Genomic DNA, 13,049 nt, shown 5'->3' on the forward strand with positions numbered 1-13,049 from the left:
TTTTTTTTGTATAAACGAGTTTTCTATACCGAGGCGTCCTTTGCAACGAGCAACTCGACTTCCTATGCCCAGAGCTAGAGGGCGAGGCCGGTGCCTGGACACACAATAAGCTGCCACCCAAAAGAGGTTGATGTAGTACTGCTCGTCAAAGGCGACCAGTATGACGAGGTCAAACATCCAGGTGCGATACCACCGAACGTGGCAAGCCTGGACGACCCAGCTTAGCGGATGTGGCTGATTCGCGTCCGGCTCACCCAACACGGCATCAGCCACCTCCAGCGTGAGGGTCACGGCCACGCCCGACCGCACGAGGACCTGCTCGACCTTCCATGGTGCTGCCGCAGACAACCTTGGACAAGGGTGTCTGGATGCGTTGTGGCGACGCTAGTCGCCATGGTAGAGTCAGTGCAGGGGAGCTCAGGACAGGAGGACCGCCGTGGTCAGAGATCTAAGAATGCACCGTCTATATAGAGGTGCATCAATTGATTCAGATCAGAGGGAATACATAAAAGAGAGCGGTATTGCCAATTTACACGACCTTTTATTAGCTAGGAGAAACATGAATGCATGATGGTACATATGCCATCCAAATCCAAGAAACACGCGGTACGTGCAAGCACAATACACATTGTCAGGACATCATGATAAGATGACTACCAACGCAAATAGTTGTGCAGTCATTCATCTTATTACAGTTGGCATGCATGTAAAACTAGTATAAAGTTGAGTTACTTATTTTGAGACGAAGGGAGTAAAAGTTAACACGTAGAATTTCATCTGGGTTGATCTTTGAGAGCGTATGAGCCTTTCTTTCACCGCACATGTCACTCATATGGCTTTCTTCCTGGCCTCTTTGGCGTGTCCCTTGTCACGGATGCCGAGGGACACACCAAGGACATACTTGTCGGCGATGGGCTCGGGGACGACGGTGAAGAGGAACCACACGAGGGCGTGCGCCCAGTAAGGCGTGCACCGGGGCTCGTATCCGATGTAGCGCACCGCGGCGTGGGCATACGTCTCCGGCGACGGGGCGAACAGGGACGCCTGCCTGATCGAGGCCATTTTCGTCGCCACGTACCAGGGTGCCTGCGCACATCATACAAATTATTCAATCAGTTGCGACTGAACCGATGCCAACTGCTTTCCTGATTTGCATGCCTTGGACCAAAAGAACAAGCTATAGGACATTAACTTTTGAAGTGACACTCGTTAAGTGCTCACACTGTATCCACATGTCATGAATTTGGTTTCTTGTTGAAAACCCCGTGTCACTGTTATCCCCATCAGTGTCTATGTAGCTACTGCACACTGTCCAGTACAAGTACAAGTGCACAACTAATTGAACTAACTCGTGTAAGCATGAGAAAAATCATGTTTTAAATGGGAGACCCATCGAAAACGTACCTTTTTGCGAGGAAAAAATAATATTATTTTGCGGGAAAAACATACCTTTAACAAGTGGAGCGTCAAATCGTAAAAGTCTCTATGGTTTATATTTTCCAAAGTGTTGTCTACCATGAAATATACAGAAACATCACGATGACACTTGCAAATGCATTTCCAGATTTATGGAGATAACTGAAATTCAGTACGACAGCCCACTATCAACTCCATGCTACATAATCCGAAAGGGTTACATGGGATGAACAAATATGAAAACATGGCAGAACAACATGAATATTTTAAAAATCAAACAAAAAGAAACGTTAAGAAGAAGATTTTCTTTTGAGCGGTTAGTGAAATGCATCAAACTATAAGGTGATATTAGTTAGTACCTGACATTGCACATCGATACCTTTGTTCCTGTACTCAACATATAGGCTTCGCGAGAATTGATCGACATATCTGACAGACCAAAGAACTGTTATTGCCGGTTATGAGAAATGGTTAAGTTTAGACAAATAGGAAACAAAATCACTTCGCCTAAGACGCGACATACACAAAGAAAAGAGAAATGGGCGATCGTTTTGCAACAATCTAAAGATGTGCAAATGCATCTGTAAATGTAAATGATGTAGTTGCTTTGGTATCATTGCAAGAAAATGAAATATGGTGTGTTGCCCATATGGCAAGGGTCTGTGGATTTGAACAAGGTAAAATGACGATAGTGTTCTTCAAATAAATTTGATATTCAAATCAAGAGTAAATTTACACATTAATGGCCTTATTTGTGCCAAAGTGCCAATGATACCTAATTTTATAATCTTTTCCATCTTCTTATCCCCTAAGACGTGCCTTATTTCATATTTGATCCTATGTAACCAATTTCCCTCATCTTCACACTTGAGGCCCACTTGCCGTGTCCCATGTGACAACTAACTCGGACAACACATTGATGTCAATTACACATACTGATTTTTCTTTACATTCCATGATGGCAATTGGTTACAAGAACTATGTTAAACCTTGGATGAGATAAACAGAATTAGTGCATATTTACTAGGAATCGGGTGATACTTGTCCAAAAGAACATAAAATTGCAATCTATGATGCATACATTGGGGTTTCATTTTTGAATTCCAAATTTGAATATATGTGGTTCTTTAACAATACCCCCACACAAAATCCATACTATAATATTCTAAGTTACACATACAAGGGTTTACTTGTAAGGACTTTATTTGTTTATTATCTTAAATTTAGTTTAAATACAAAGTCAGAATTGAAAAAATGGGGGAATTTTTGTATGCTTTTACATTATGATTATCCAACAATTTGGAGCTAAAAATGGTGAGATTTTTTAGTTGCAAAAAAGTCATGATGAGATTATCCAACATTATGATTAAGTTTAGTTTAAATACAAAAAAGCCTCGGACGATGTGGGGAGCATTTTAAGTTTTTAACGGACCGAGAGGAGCACTCACGCCTTGGTGGCAGCGTACACGGCGTAGAGCGGGTCGGACGGCAGGATGGTGGCGGCGCCGGACCCGATGTTCACCACCGCGCCCCGCTTGCGCTGCACCATGCCAGGAAGCACGGCGTTCGTCATCCGCGTGAGGGCCTCGACGTTGAGGCGTATGAGGTTCCGCGTGAGCTCCTCGTCAACCTCGTGGAAGTAGCGCGCGTACGGGTAGCAGTGGCCGGCGTTGTTGACGAGCACGCCGACGTCGAGCCCTCGGATGGACTCAGCAAGGGCCGCCACGTTGGCGGCGAGCTCGTCGGCCGCGAAGTCGAGGACGAAGGTGCGCACCCCAGCGCCAGGGTGCCTGGCCGTCACCTCTTTGGAGACCGCGGCGAGCTTGTCGGGGCTGCGGCCGACGAGGACGAGGCCGAGCCCCGCGGCGGCGAGCTCGAAGGCAAGCGCGCGTCCGATGCCGTCCGTGGGGCCCGTGACGACGGCCCAGGCGCCGTAGCGGCGGCGCAGCGGCTTGGCGGGGCGGAGGAAGGCCGCGTAGAGCCACAGCGCAAGGCGCACCGCGGCCCGCGACGCGACGAGGAGGCCCACCGCCGCGAGCGCCTGCGCCCACGCGGGCTGCGCGCTTGCCCCGGCCATGCGATGGGAAGGACGCTGGCGCGCGCGTGGACGCAACAGTGAGACAGTTGGCCACAGTGGGAAGGTGTAGCTCGAGCTTGAGGATGACGCGATCGACGGCCATGCATATATAGCCCCAGGGCCGGGGAGAGGATGGTAGTTGGCTGCTTGCTGAGGAGTTTCGCGGGGTCGGATGAGCGCCACATGCTGGAACGTTGTTAACTTAATTAACTACTGTATTTTTTAGGTTGCGATTAACTGACGGAGTCTTCCTTCGGATGGCGAACAGGAGAAGGGCGCTAGTGCAGCGGTGGACACCCTGCTGTGCTGGTTAAAACCCCTGCTTCTCCATCGCTACTAAAATAGTCATGTTTTGGTCATGTGTAAATCAATTTTTGACCATCTATATTGTTTTTAAATACATACTCTTTCAGTCCCTCTATATCAAAAGCGTAGTGTCAAAAAATGTCTTATATTTTGATACGAATAGAATAGATTGCAAACTTGAAAACCATATATCAAGATTTGTCTCAAGAGCTGTTTCAGACTATTATATTTGTTGGTCTTCATACATATACCCCAACATAAACTAGTGATATATTTATTTATTTACTAGTAAGATGTCCGTGCGTTGCACGGAACACCAAAATGCATTGATCCGGGAGTTGTTTATTTGACAAAGTATGTGGGGGTCATCTCATGTGTAACAAATATCGATAGGTTTCTTCGAGTAGCGGAGGAAGTAGCTCTCTACTAAGTATTATTCCGCAGGGGTTCCTCTTAGTATTTTTTTGCGAGAATCCTCTTAGTTGAATTGTTTTTATATTGAAGAAACATAATAGCATGACGAGTTATAATTGAAAGATCATTTGAAATGAAGGCCTTTTGAAATAAAATGAAGGTACATAAAACAATTTCACATAATCTTTCTGTCAAAAAAAATCACAGACTGTGTGTCACATCTTACGAATTTCTATAGGAAATTGGAAATACTGAGGCTAGGAAACATAACTGTTTGAATGCATTACATGAAATTTGTGGACGATATACTTTTCATCGCGAGAGATGAAGGACAAAGAGTAATGAACTTCTCAAAGGAAATGACAATGTGCAATCTGAACAAAAACCCGGAACCTTGGGAGAGGAATGACGAATGCATCCAGAGATTTCTAAGGCAATCCCAGCAACACCACAATTTGGTCACAAATCTATAGTGAATAATGTAGGCTATGAGAACTAGGTGGCCGAGTTTGAGGCTTGGGGGATCATGGCTTGGCGCAAAGTCACTCAAAATTACCACTGTCAAGGAAACGCCATGTGTGTACCTGCGCGCTCACACAACCGATAATATTTTTGTAAAAAGATGCCAATCATGAGTAACTACCGTGAACAATTTAAAAGAAAAAAAACTACCATAAATATCGTTTGTTCCAACAATCCATACAAGTGGTAATCGGTAGCACATTATGCAAGTCTCTTAACATGAGCATGCTCGCAGTAGGTTCGAGGTGTGACGGGCCAGTTCTTAGAGTGGGCATGCAATGCATGGTGCATGCAGGTTGTATGGGCGTTGAAAGTTCATGAGGCTCAAATAATAAATTGGGTGGTCAAAATCTCATGGATGGCCAGCATAATACTTGATTACCCATAAATTGACATCTGAGCTGCTTCGTGCCACAGCATGCTCTTTGCATGTTGAGGTTCTCTGTGTCGGAATGGAGCTCATGTTTACATTTGTTCGGACCAGAGGTAACACTCCTTTTCTTTTCCTTGGCAATAAGGTCATTTTCAACACGGACCCTCATATAGCTAAATAGACTGCAAACGTCAGGAGCAAATTATTTGGACGCACCTTGCCATCCAACATAGACCCGTATTTATCCGTGAAAGTGTCAGCGCGTTCGCTTTCCTGTAAACCAAAAATAAACCTAAAAAAAATCTGCGTGAGTCCGGACATCCGTCTGCCCAATCAAAAGCCATCATGTACCTCTCTTCTAAAGCCATCATATACCTCTCTTCTCTCCATCTGGATAACGGAAGGCCGATCCTGCTATTAGCTTTGGCGGAAGGTGATTAGCACGGTGCTGCTAGTATGTATGAAACTTGGCGGAAGTATGGCTACCATGCCATTAGTTTTGGCGGAATGATTCTTCCAGGTTGGGATGGTTTGGCTAGCATGCATCCTTTTTTCTAGGTAATGTTACCTGGCGAACATTTGCCAGGAACACATGGCATTTTGAACGATGATGACAACATTTTTAGTTGTGTGTATGTTGCAGTTTCTTCGGAGCGACATGTCGTTTTCTGAAATGGAAGTCTCATAATTATCATCTTCCTAGAAAATGCTATGTTGCTCTGAAGAAACTGCCATCCGCATACAACTAAAAATGCCATGAAAGTCGTTCGAAATTGCACCCGTTCATGGTGAACGTTCGCCAGATATGAGGGTCCAACTAGTTTGGCGGAAGGATTCAACTAGCATTCCATTAGTTTGAGACCTTCCTCGGCGCTCCCCTTTCCTCACCCATGTTCTCTGGCTGATTAAATGGCAGCCTTGCACTGCTTCCTAGCCTTGGCATGGCGGCAGTTTTAAGGTTGGGCGGTGCAGACACTCTCGGGGTCGTGCAAACCCTAGCTTGGTGGGGGTCGTGCAAACCCTAGCTTGGTGATACAGGTGCCGCGTCTGTGTCTGCGGCATGAGAGTACAAGGAACTTAATGACCCGATGAATGAATCGGGCATCAATGAGGAAAACATAGATGATCTAGTGTACGAGGACATCATATATGCCAGAACAAAGAGTATATAGCAAAAAAACTACCACATTACAGGCTTTCGTCCAAAAAACTACCACTTTTTTAAAATTTTCAAAATACTACCACAAAAATGGTGGGCTGTTCCAAAAAACCCAAGTGACTGAATGGTTATTGTCTTAATCTAGATTATGACATGGAGGGCCCGCTCGTCAGCTCCACTTGGCAAAAAAAAGTCAACACCGTTATGTAAACAGTTAGTTGACCGTTAGACCGGGTGGGGCCCACATGTCATCTTCTCCTCCCTTTTCTTCTGTATCTCATCGGGCAGCCCCTCGACGGTACGTGTTGCTGCTCGCCGCCGCCGCCACCTCGTGCTGCTCGCCGCTGCTCTTTGTCGCCAGGCTGCGTGCTGCTCGAGCCACCGCGCGGCCCGTGCCGCTGTTGCGCGTGCCCGCGGCCATGCGCCGCTGCCGATGTTCGCGCTCGCGGCCGGTTGCCACCGCCGCTGCCCGCGTTCGTGGCTGAGCGCCGCCGCTGCTCCATTGCTCCTCGCAGCCGGGCGTCGCCGCTGCTCACGCTCGTGGCCGGGTGCCGCCGTCGCTCGCACTCGTGGTTGGGCGCCGCCGCCGCTGCTGCTCCCACGCGTGCATGTGCCGCTCCTCCTCGCGCTCGCAGTTGGGCGCGCCGCCACTGCTCCCATGTGCAGCCCCGGCCGGGCACGCCCTTGAGCTCCGACGCCAGAGCAAGGCCACGCCGGCGTGCGCGGGTCTCTTCGCCAGCTCCGACGAGCTCGTCACCGACGGGACCTAATTGCTTTTTATATTTTTGGAAACGACCCGATTGCTTTTAATTTTTTTGTAGGGACCTGATTGGCTTTAAAAAATATGTGGGGCCCACCTATCATAACGTGTCAATGGTCAACCTAACAGTCAAATCTAACAGTCAAATCTAACAGTCAACCTCACGGTTGAGTCCTTTGGGTTTTCTGGAACAGAGAACCAAAAAGTGGTAGCTTTTTGAAACATCAAAAAAGTGGTGATTTTTTGTTGACCTAGACTGTAATGTGATAGTTGTTTGCTATATACTCCCAGAACAAACCATGGAGGCACGTTGGCTTGCGATCGACAAGGTCCACACCAACCGGAGTATGGGGATTTCTGGTTTTACAAGAATGTGAGGATTCGCATGGGATCTTGCACAAGCTGTCTGAAGAAAATATGCCCTAGAGGCAATAATAAATTTGTTATTTTATATTTCCTTATTCATGATAAATGTTTATTATTCATACTAGAATTGTATTAACCGGAAACTTGATACATGTGTGGATACATAGACAAAACACCGTGTCCCTACTAAGCCCCTACTAGACTAGCTCGTTAATCAAAGATAGTTAAGTTTCCTAACCATAGACATGTGTTGTCATTTGATGAACGGGATCACATCATTAGGAGAATAATGCGATGGACAAGACCCATCCGTTAGCTTAGCATATTGATCGTTAAGTTTTATTGCTATTGCTTTCTTCATGTCATATACATATTCCTTTGACTATGAGATTATGCAACTCCCGGATACCTAGGAATGCCTTGTGTGCTATCAAATGTCACAACATAACTAGGTGATTATAAAGATGCTCTACAGGTATCTCCGAAGGTGTTTGTTGGGTTGCCATAGATCGAGATTATGATTTGTCACTCCGAGTATCGGAGAGGTATATCTAGGCCCTCTTGGTAATGCACATCATAAGAAGCCTTGCAAGCAATGTGAATAATGAGTTAGTTGCGGGATGATGTATTACGGAACGAGTAAAGAGACTTGTCAGTAACGAGATTGAACTAGGTATGAAGATAACGACGATCGAATCTCGGGCAAGTAACATACCGATGACAAAGGGAATAAGGTATATTGTCATTACGGTACGACCGATAAAGATCTTCGTAGAATATGTGGGAACCAATATGAGCATCCAGGTTCCGCTATTGATTATTGACCGGAGAGGTGTCTCGGTCATGTCTACATAGTTCTTGAACCCGTAGGGTCCGCACGCTTAACGTTCGATGACGATTTTATATTATATGAGTTTGTGATTTGGTGACCGAATGTTGTTCGGAGTCCCGGATGAGATCACGGACATGACGAGGAGTCTCGAAATGGTCGAGAGATAAAGATTGATATATAGGATGATAGTATTCGGACACCGGAAGTGTTTCGGAGAGTTTCGGGAACATATCAGACTACCGGAGGGGTTACCGGAACCCCCCGGGGGACTAATGGGCCTTATGGGCCCTAGGAGGGGAGAACACCAGCCCACAAGGGGTGGCTCCCCCCCCCCCCCTAAGGAAGGAGGCCGAATAGGAGAAGGAGGTTCGCCCCCCCCCCCTTTCCTTCCTCCCCCCTCTCTTCCCTTTTCCCCCTTTCGGTAATAAGGAAAGGGGGCCGAATTGGACTAGGGGCCCAAGTAGGATTCCTCCTACTTGGGGCGGCCCAAGGCTGCTCCGCTCCCCCTCCCACCTATATATACGTGCGGAGGGGGCGCCTAGAACACAAACCTGTTGGGGAACGCAGTATTTCAAAAAAATTACCTACGATCACGCAAGATCTATCTAGGAGATGCATAGCAACGAGCGGGGAGAGTGTGTCCACGTACCCTCGTAGACTGAAAGCGGAAGCGTTTAGTAACGCGGTTGATGCAGTCGAACGTCTTCGCGATCCAACCAATCCAAGCACCGATACGGCACCTCCGCGTTCAGCACACGTTCAGCTCGATGATGTCCCTCGATCTCTTGATCCAGTTGAGCACGAGGGAGAGTTCCGTCAGCACGACGGTGTGGCGATGGTGATGATGAAGTTACCGGCGCAGGGCTTCGCCTAAGCACTACGACGATATGACTGAGTTGTGTAACTGTGGAGGGGGGCACCGCACACGGCTAAGAGAAGACTTGGGGTGCCTTTGGGGTGCCCCCTCCCACGTATATAAAGGAGGGTAGGAGGAGGACGCCGACCAAGGGGGCCGCGCGCCATGGGGAGTCCAACTAGGTTTCCCAATCCTAGTTGGAGTCCCCTTCCTTCAAGAGAGGGAGAGAGAGAGAGGGAAGGAGGAAGAGGGGAGAAGGAAAGGGGGGCGGTGCCCCCCTTCCTAGTCCAATTCGGACTGACCATGGGGGGCGCGACCTCCCTTGTGGCCCTCCTCTCCTTTCCACTAAGGCCCATGAAATCCCATGAACTTCCCGGGGGGGGGGGGGGGGTTCTGGTAACCCCCGGTATTCCGAAACTTATCCGAAATGACCCGAACTATTCCGGTGTCCGAATGTAACCTTCCAATATATGAATCTTTACCTCTCGACCATTTCGAGACTCCTCGTCATGTCCGTGATCTCATCCGGAACTCCGAACAAACTTCGGTCATCAAATCACATAACTCATAATAAAAATCGTCATCGAACGTTAAGCGTGCGGAACCTACGGGTTCGAGAACTATGTAGACATGACCGAGACACATCTCCGGTCAATAACCAATAGCGGAACCTGAATGCTCATATTGGCTCCTAAATATTCTACGAAGATCTTTATCGGTCAAACCGCATAACAACATACGTTGTTCCCTTTGTCATCGGTATGTTACTTGCCCGAGATTCGATCGTCGGTATCATCATACCTAGTTCAATCTCGTTACCGGCAAGTCTCTTTACTCGTTCCGTAATGCATCATCTCGCAACTAACACATTAGTCACATTGCTTGCAAGGCTTATAGTGATGAGCATTACCGAGAGGGCCCAGAGATACCTCTCCGATACACGGAGTGACAAATCCTAATCTCGATCTATACCAACTCAACAAACACCATCGGAGACACCTATAGAGCATCTTTATAATCACCCAGTTACGTTGTGACGTTTGATAGCACACAAGGTGTTCCTCCGGTATTCGGGAGTTGCATAATCTCATAGTCAGAGCAACATGTATAAGTCATGATGAAAGCAATAGCAATAAACCTAAACGATCATTTATGCTAAGCTAACGGATGGGTCTTGTCCATCACATCATTCTCTAATGATGTGATCCCGTTCATCAAATGACAACACATGTCTATGGTTAGGAAACTTAACCATCTTTGATTAACGAGCATGTCAAGTAGAGGCATACTAGGGACACTCTGTTTGTCTATGTATTCACACATGTACTAAGTTTCCGGTTAATACAATTCTAGCATGAATAATAAACATTTATCATGATATAAGGAAATATAAATAACAACTTTATTATTGCCTCAAGGGCATACTTCCTTCAAGACCAACAATTGTTAGCCATGTGCGGCGCCCCCCTCCACAGTTTACGCCTCCGGTCATATCTTCGTAGTGCTTGGGCGAAGCCCTGCGCGCATCACTTCACCATCACCGTCACCACACCGTCAAGCTGACGGAACTCTCCCTCGACACTTTGCTGGATCAAGAGTTCGAGGGACGTCATCGAGCTAAACGTGTGCAGAACTCGGAGGTGTCATACGTTCGGTGCTTGATCGATCGGAATGAGAAGAAGTTCGACTACATCAACCGTGTTGTCAAACGCTTCCGCTTTCGGTCTACGAGGGTACGTGGACACACTCTCCCCCTCTCGTTGCTATGCCTCTCCTAGATAGATCTTGCGTGAGCGTAGGAAATTTTTGAAATTGCATGCTACATTTCCCAACAGTGGTATCCGAGCCAGGTCTATGCGTAGATGATATGCACGAGTAGAACACAAAGAGTTATGGGCGGTGATCGTCATACTGCTTACCACCAACGTCTTATTTTGATTCGGCGGTATTGTTGGATGAAGCGGCCCGGACCAACCTTGCATGACCATGTTCATGAGACCGGTTCCACCGACAGACATGCAACTAGTTTTGCATAAAGGTGGCTGGCGGTGTCTCTTTCTCCAACTTTAGTTGAATCAAATTTGACTACGGTCGTTCCTTGTTGAAGGTTAAAACAGTGAACTTGATAAATCACCATTGTGGTTTTGATGCATAGGTAACAACGGTTCTTGCTAGAAGCCCGTAGCAGCCACGTTAAACTTGCAACAACAAAGTAGAGGACGTCTAATTTGTTTTTGCAGGGCATGTTGTGATGTGATATGGTCAAGACATGATGTGATATACCTTATTGTATGAGATGATCATTTTTTTAAAAGTTATCGGCAACTGGCAGGAGCCTTATGGTTGTCGCTTTATTGTATGAATGCAAACGCCATGTAATTGCTTTACTTTATCACTATGCATTAGTGATAGTTGTAGAAGCAATAGTTGGCGAGACGACCACGACGCTACGATGGAGATCAAGGTGTCAGCCGGTGACGATGGAGATCATGACGGTGCTTTCGAGATGGAGATCAAAGGCACAAGATGATGATGGCCATTTCATGTCACATATTTGATTGCATGCGATGTTTATCTTTTCTGCATCTTATTTTGCTTAGTACGACAGTAGCATTATAAGATGATCCCTTACTAAAATTTTAAGGTATAAGTGTTCTCCCTGAGTATGCACCGTTGTGATAGTTCGTCGTGCTGAGACACCACATGATGATCGGGTGTGATAAGCTCTACGTTCACATACAATGGGTGCAAGACAGTTTTGCACATGCGGAATACACGGGTTAAACTTGACGAGCCTAGCATATACAGACATGGCCTCGGAACACTAGAGACCGAAAGGTTGAACGTGAATCATATAGTAGATATGATCAACATAGAGATGTTCACCATTGAAGACTACTCCATCTCACGTGATGATCGGACATGGTTTAGATGATTTGGATCACGTATCATTTAGATGACTTGAGGGATGTCTATCTAAGTGGGAGTTCTTAAGTAATATGATTGATTGAACTTAATTTATCATGAACTTAGTCCTGATAGTTTTTGCATATTTATGTTGTAGATCAATGGCCCGTGCTACCGTTCCCTTGAATTTTAATGCATTCCTAGAGAAAGCTAAGTTGAAAGATGATGGTAGCAACTACATGGACTGGGTCCGTAACTTGAGGATTATCCTCATTGCTGCATAGAAGAATTATGTCCTTGATGCACCGCTAGGTGAAAGGCCTACTGCAGGAGCAGATGCTGATGTTATGAACGTCTGGCGAGCTCGATCTGATGACTACTCGATAGTTCAGTATGCCATGCTTTATGGCTTAGAATGGGGACTTCAAAGACGTTTTGAACGTCATGGACCATATGAGATGTTTCAGGAGTTGAAGTTAATATTTCAAGCAAATGCCCGAGTAGAGAGATATGAAGTCTCCAACAAGTTCGATAGCTACAAGATGGAGGAGAACAGTTCTGTCAGTGAACACATACTCAGAATGTTTGGGTATCATAACCACTTGACTCAGCTGGGAGTTAATCTTTCAGATGATAGTGTTATTGACAGAGTTCTTCAATCACTGCCACCAAGCTACAAAGGCTTCATGATGAACTATAATATGCAAGGGATGGATAAGACAATTCCCGAGCTCTTCACTATGCTCAAAGCTGCGGAGGTAGAAATCAAGAAGGGGCATCAAGTGTTGATGGTTAACAAGACCACTAGTTTCAAGGAAAAGGGCAAAGGAAAGAAGGGGAACTTCAATAAGAATGGCAAGCAAGTTGCCAGTCCCGGGAAGAAGCCCAAATCTGGACCTAAGCCTGAAACTGAGTGCTTCTACTGCAAAGGGACTGGTCACTGGAAGCGGAACTGCCCCAAGTATTTGGCGGATAAGAAGGATGGCAAAGTGAACAAAGGTATATGTGATATACATGTTATTGATGTGTACCACATTAATGCTCATAGTAGTGGCTGGGTA

At 46.3% G+C, this 13,049-nt stretch overlaps 1 protein-coding gene across 1 annotated transcript; it reads right to left on the bottom strand.

The window, feature by feature from the left end:
* Positions 1–521: 521 nt before the first annotated feature.
* LOC123049538 (very-long-chain 3-oxoacyl-CoA reductase 1-like) lies at positions 522–3,551 on the bottom strand. Its single transcript, XM_044472440.1, has 3 exons — positions 2,865–3,551; positions 1,776–1,845; positions 522–1,086 (listed from the first exon to the last, which is right to left on the bottom strand). Exons 1-3 carry the CDS (start codon positions 3,491–3,493, stop codon positions 829–831), a joined length of 957 nt encoding a protein of 318 aa, XP_044328375.1. The 5' UTR covers positions 3,494–3,551; the 3' UTR covers positions 522–828.
* Between the last annotated feature and the right edge of the window lie 9,498 nt (positions 3,552–13,049).

The sequence above is a fragment of the Triticum aestivum genome, chromosome 2D (genome assembly GCF_018294505.1).
Source record: "Triticum aestivum cultivar Chinese Spring chromosome 2D, IWGSC CS RefSeq v2.1, whole genome shotgun sequence".
Lineage (NCBI taxonomy): Eukaryota > Viridiplantae > Streptophyta > Magnoliopsida > Poales > Poaceae > Triticum > Triticum aestivum.

Bases quoted from the DNA above. Each gene is read 5' to 3' on its own strand.
- LOC123049538 (XM_044472440.1), bottom strand. From the start codon at position 3,493: ATGGCCGGGGCAAGCGCGCAGCCCGCGTGGGCGCAGGCGCTCGCGGCG. The intron at 1,846-2,864 runs GTGAGTGCTCCT...TTGGTCTGTCAG, and splicing joins GTGTACGCTGCCACCAAGGC to ATATGTCGATCAATTCTCGC. The intron at 1,087-1,775 runs GTACTAACTAAT...TGATGTGCGCAG, and splicing joins GTATCGATGTGCAATGTCAG to GCACCCTGGTACGTGGCGAC.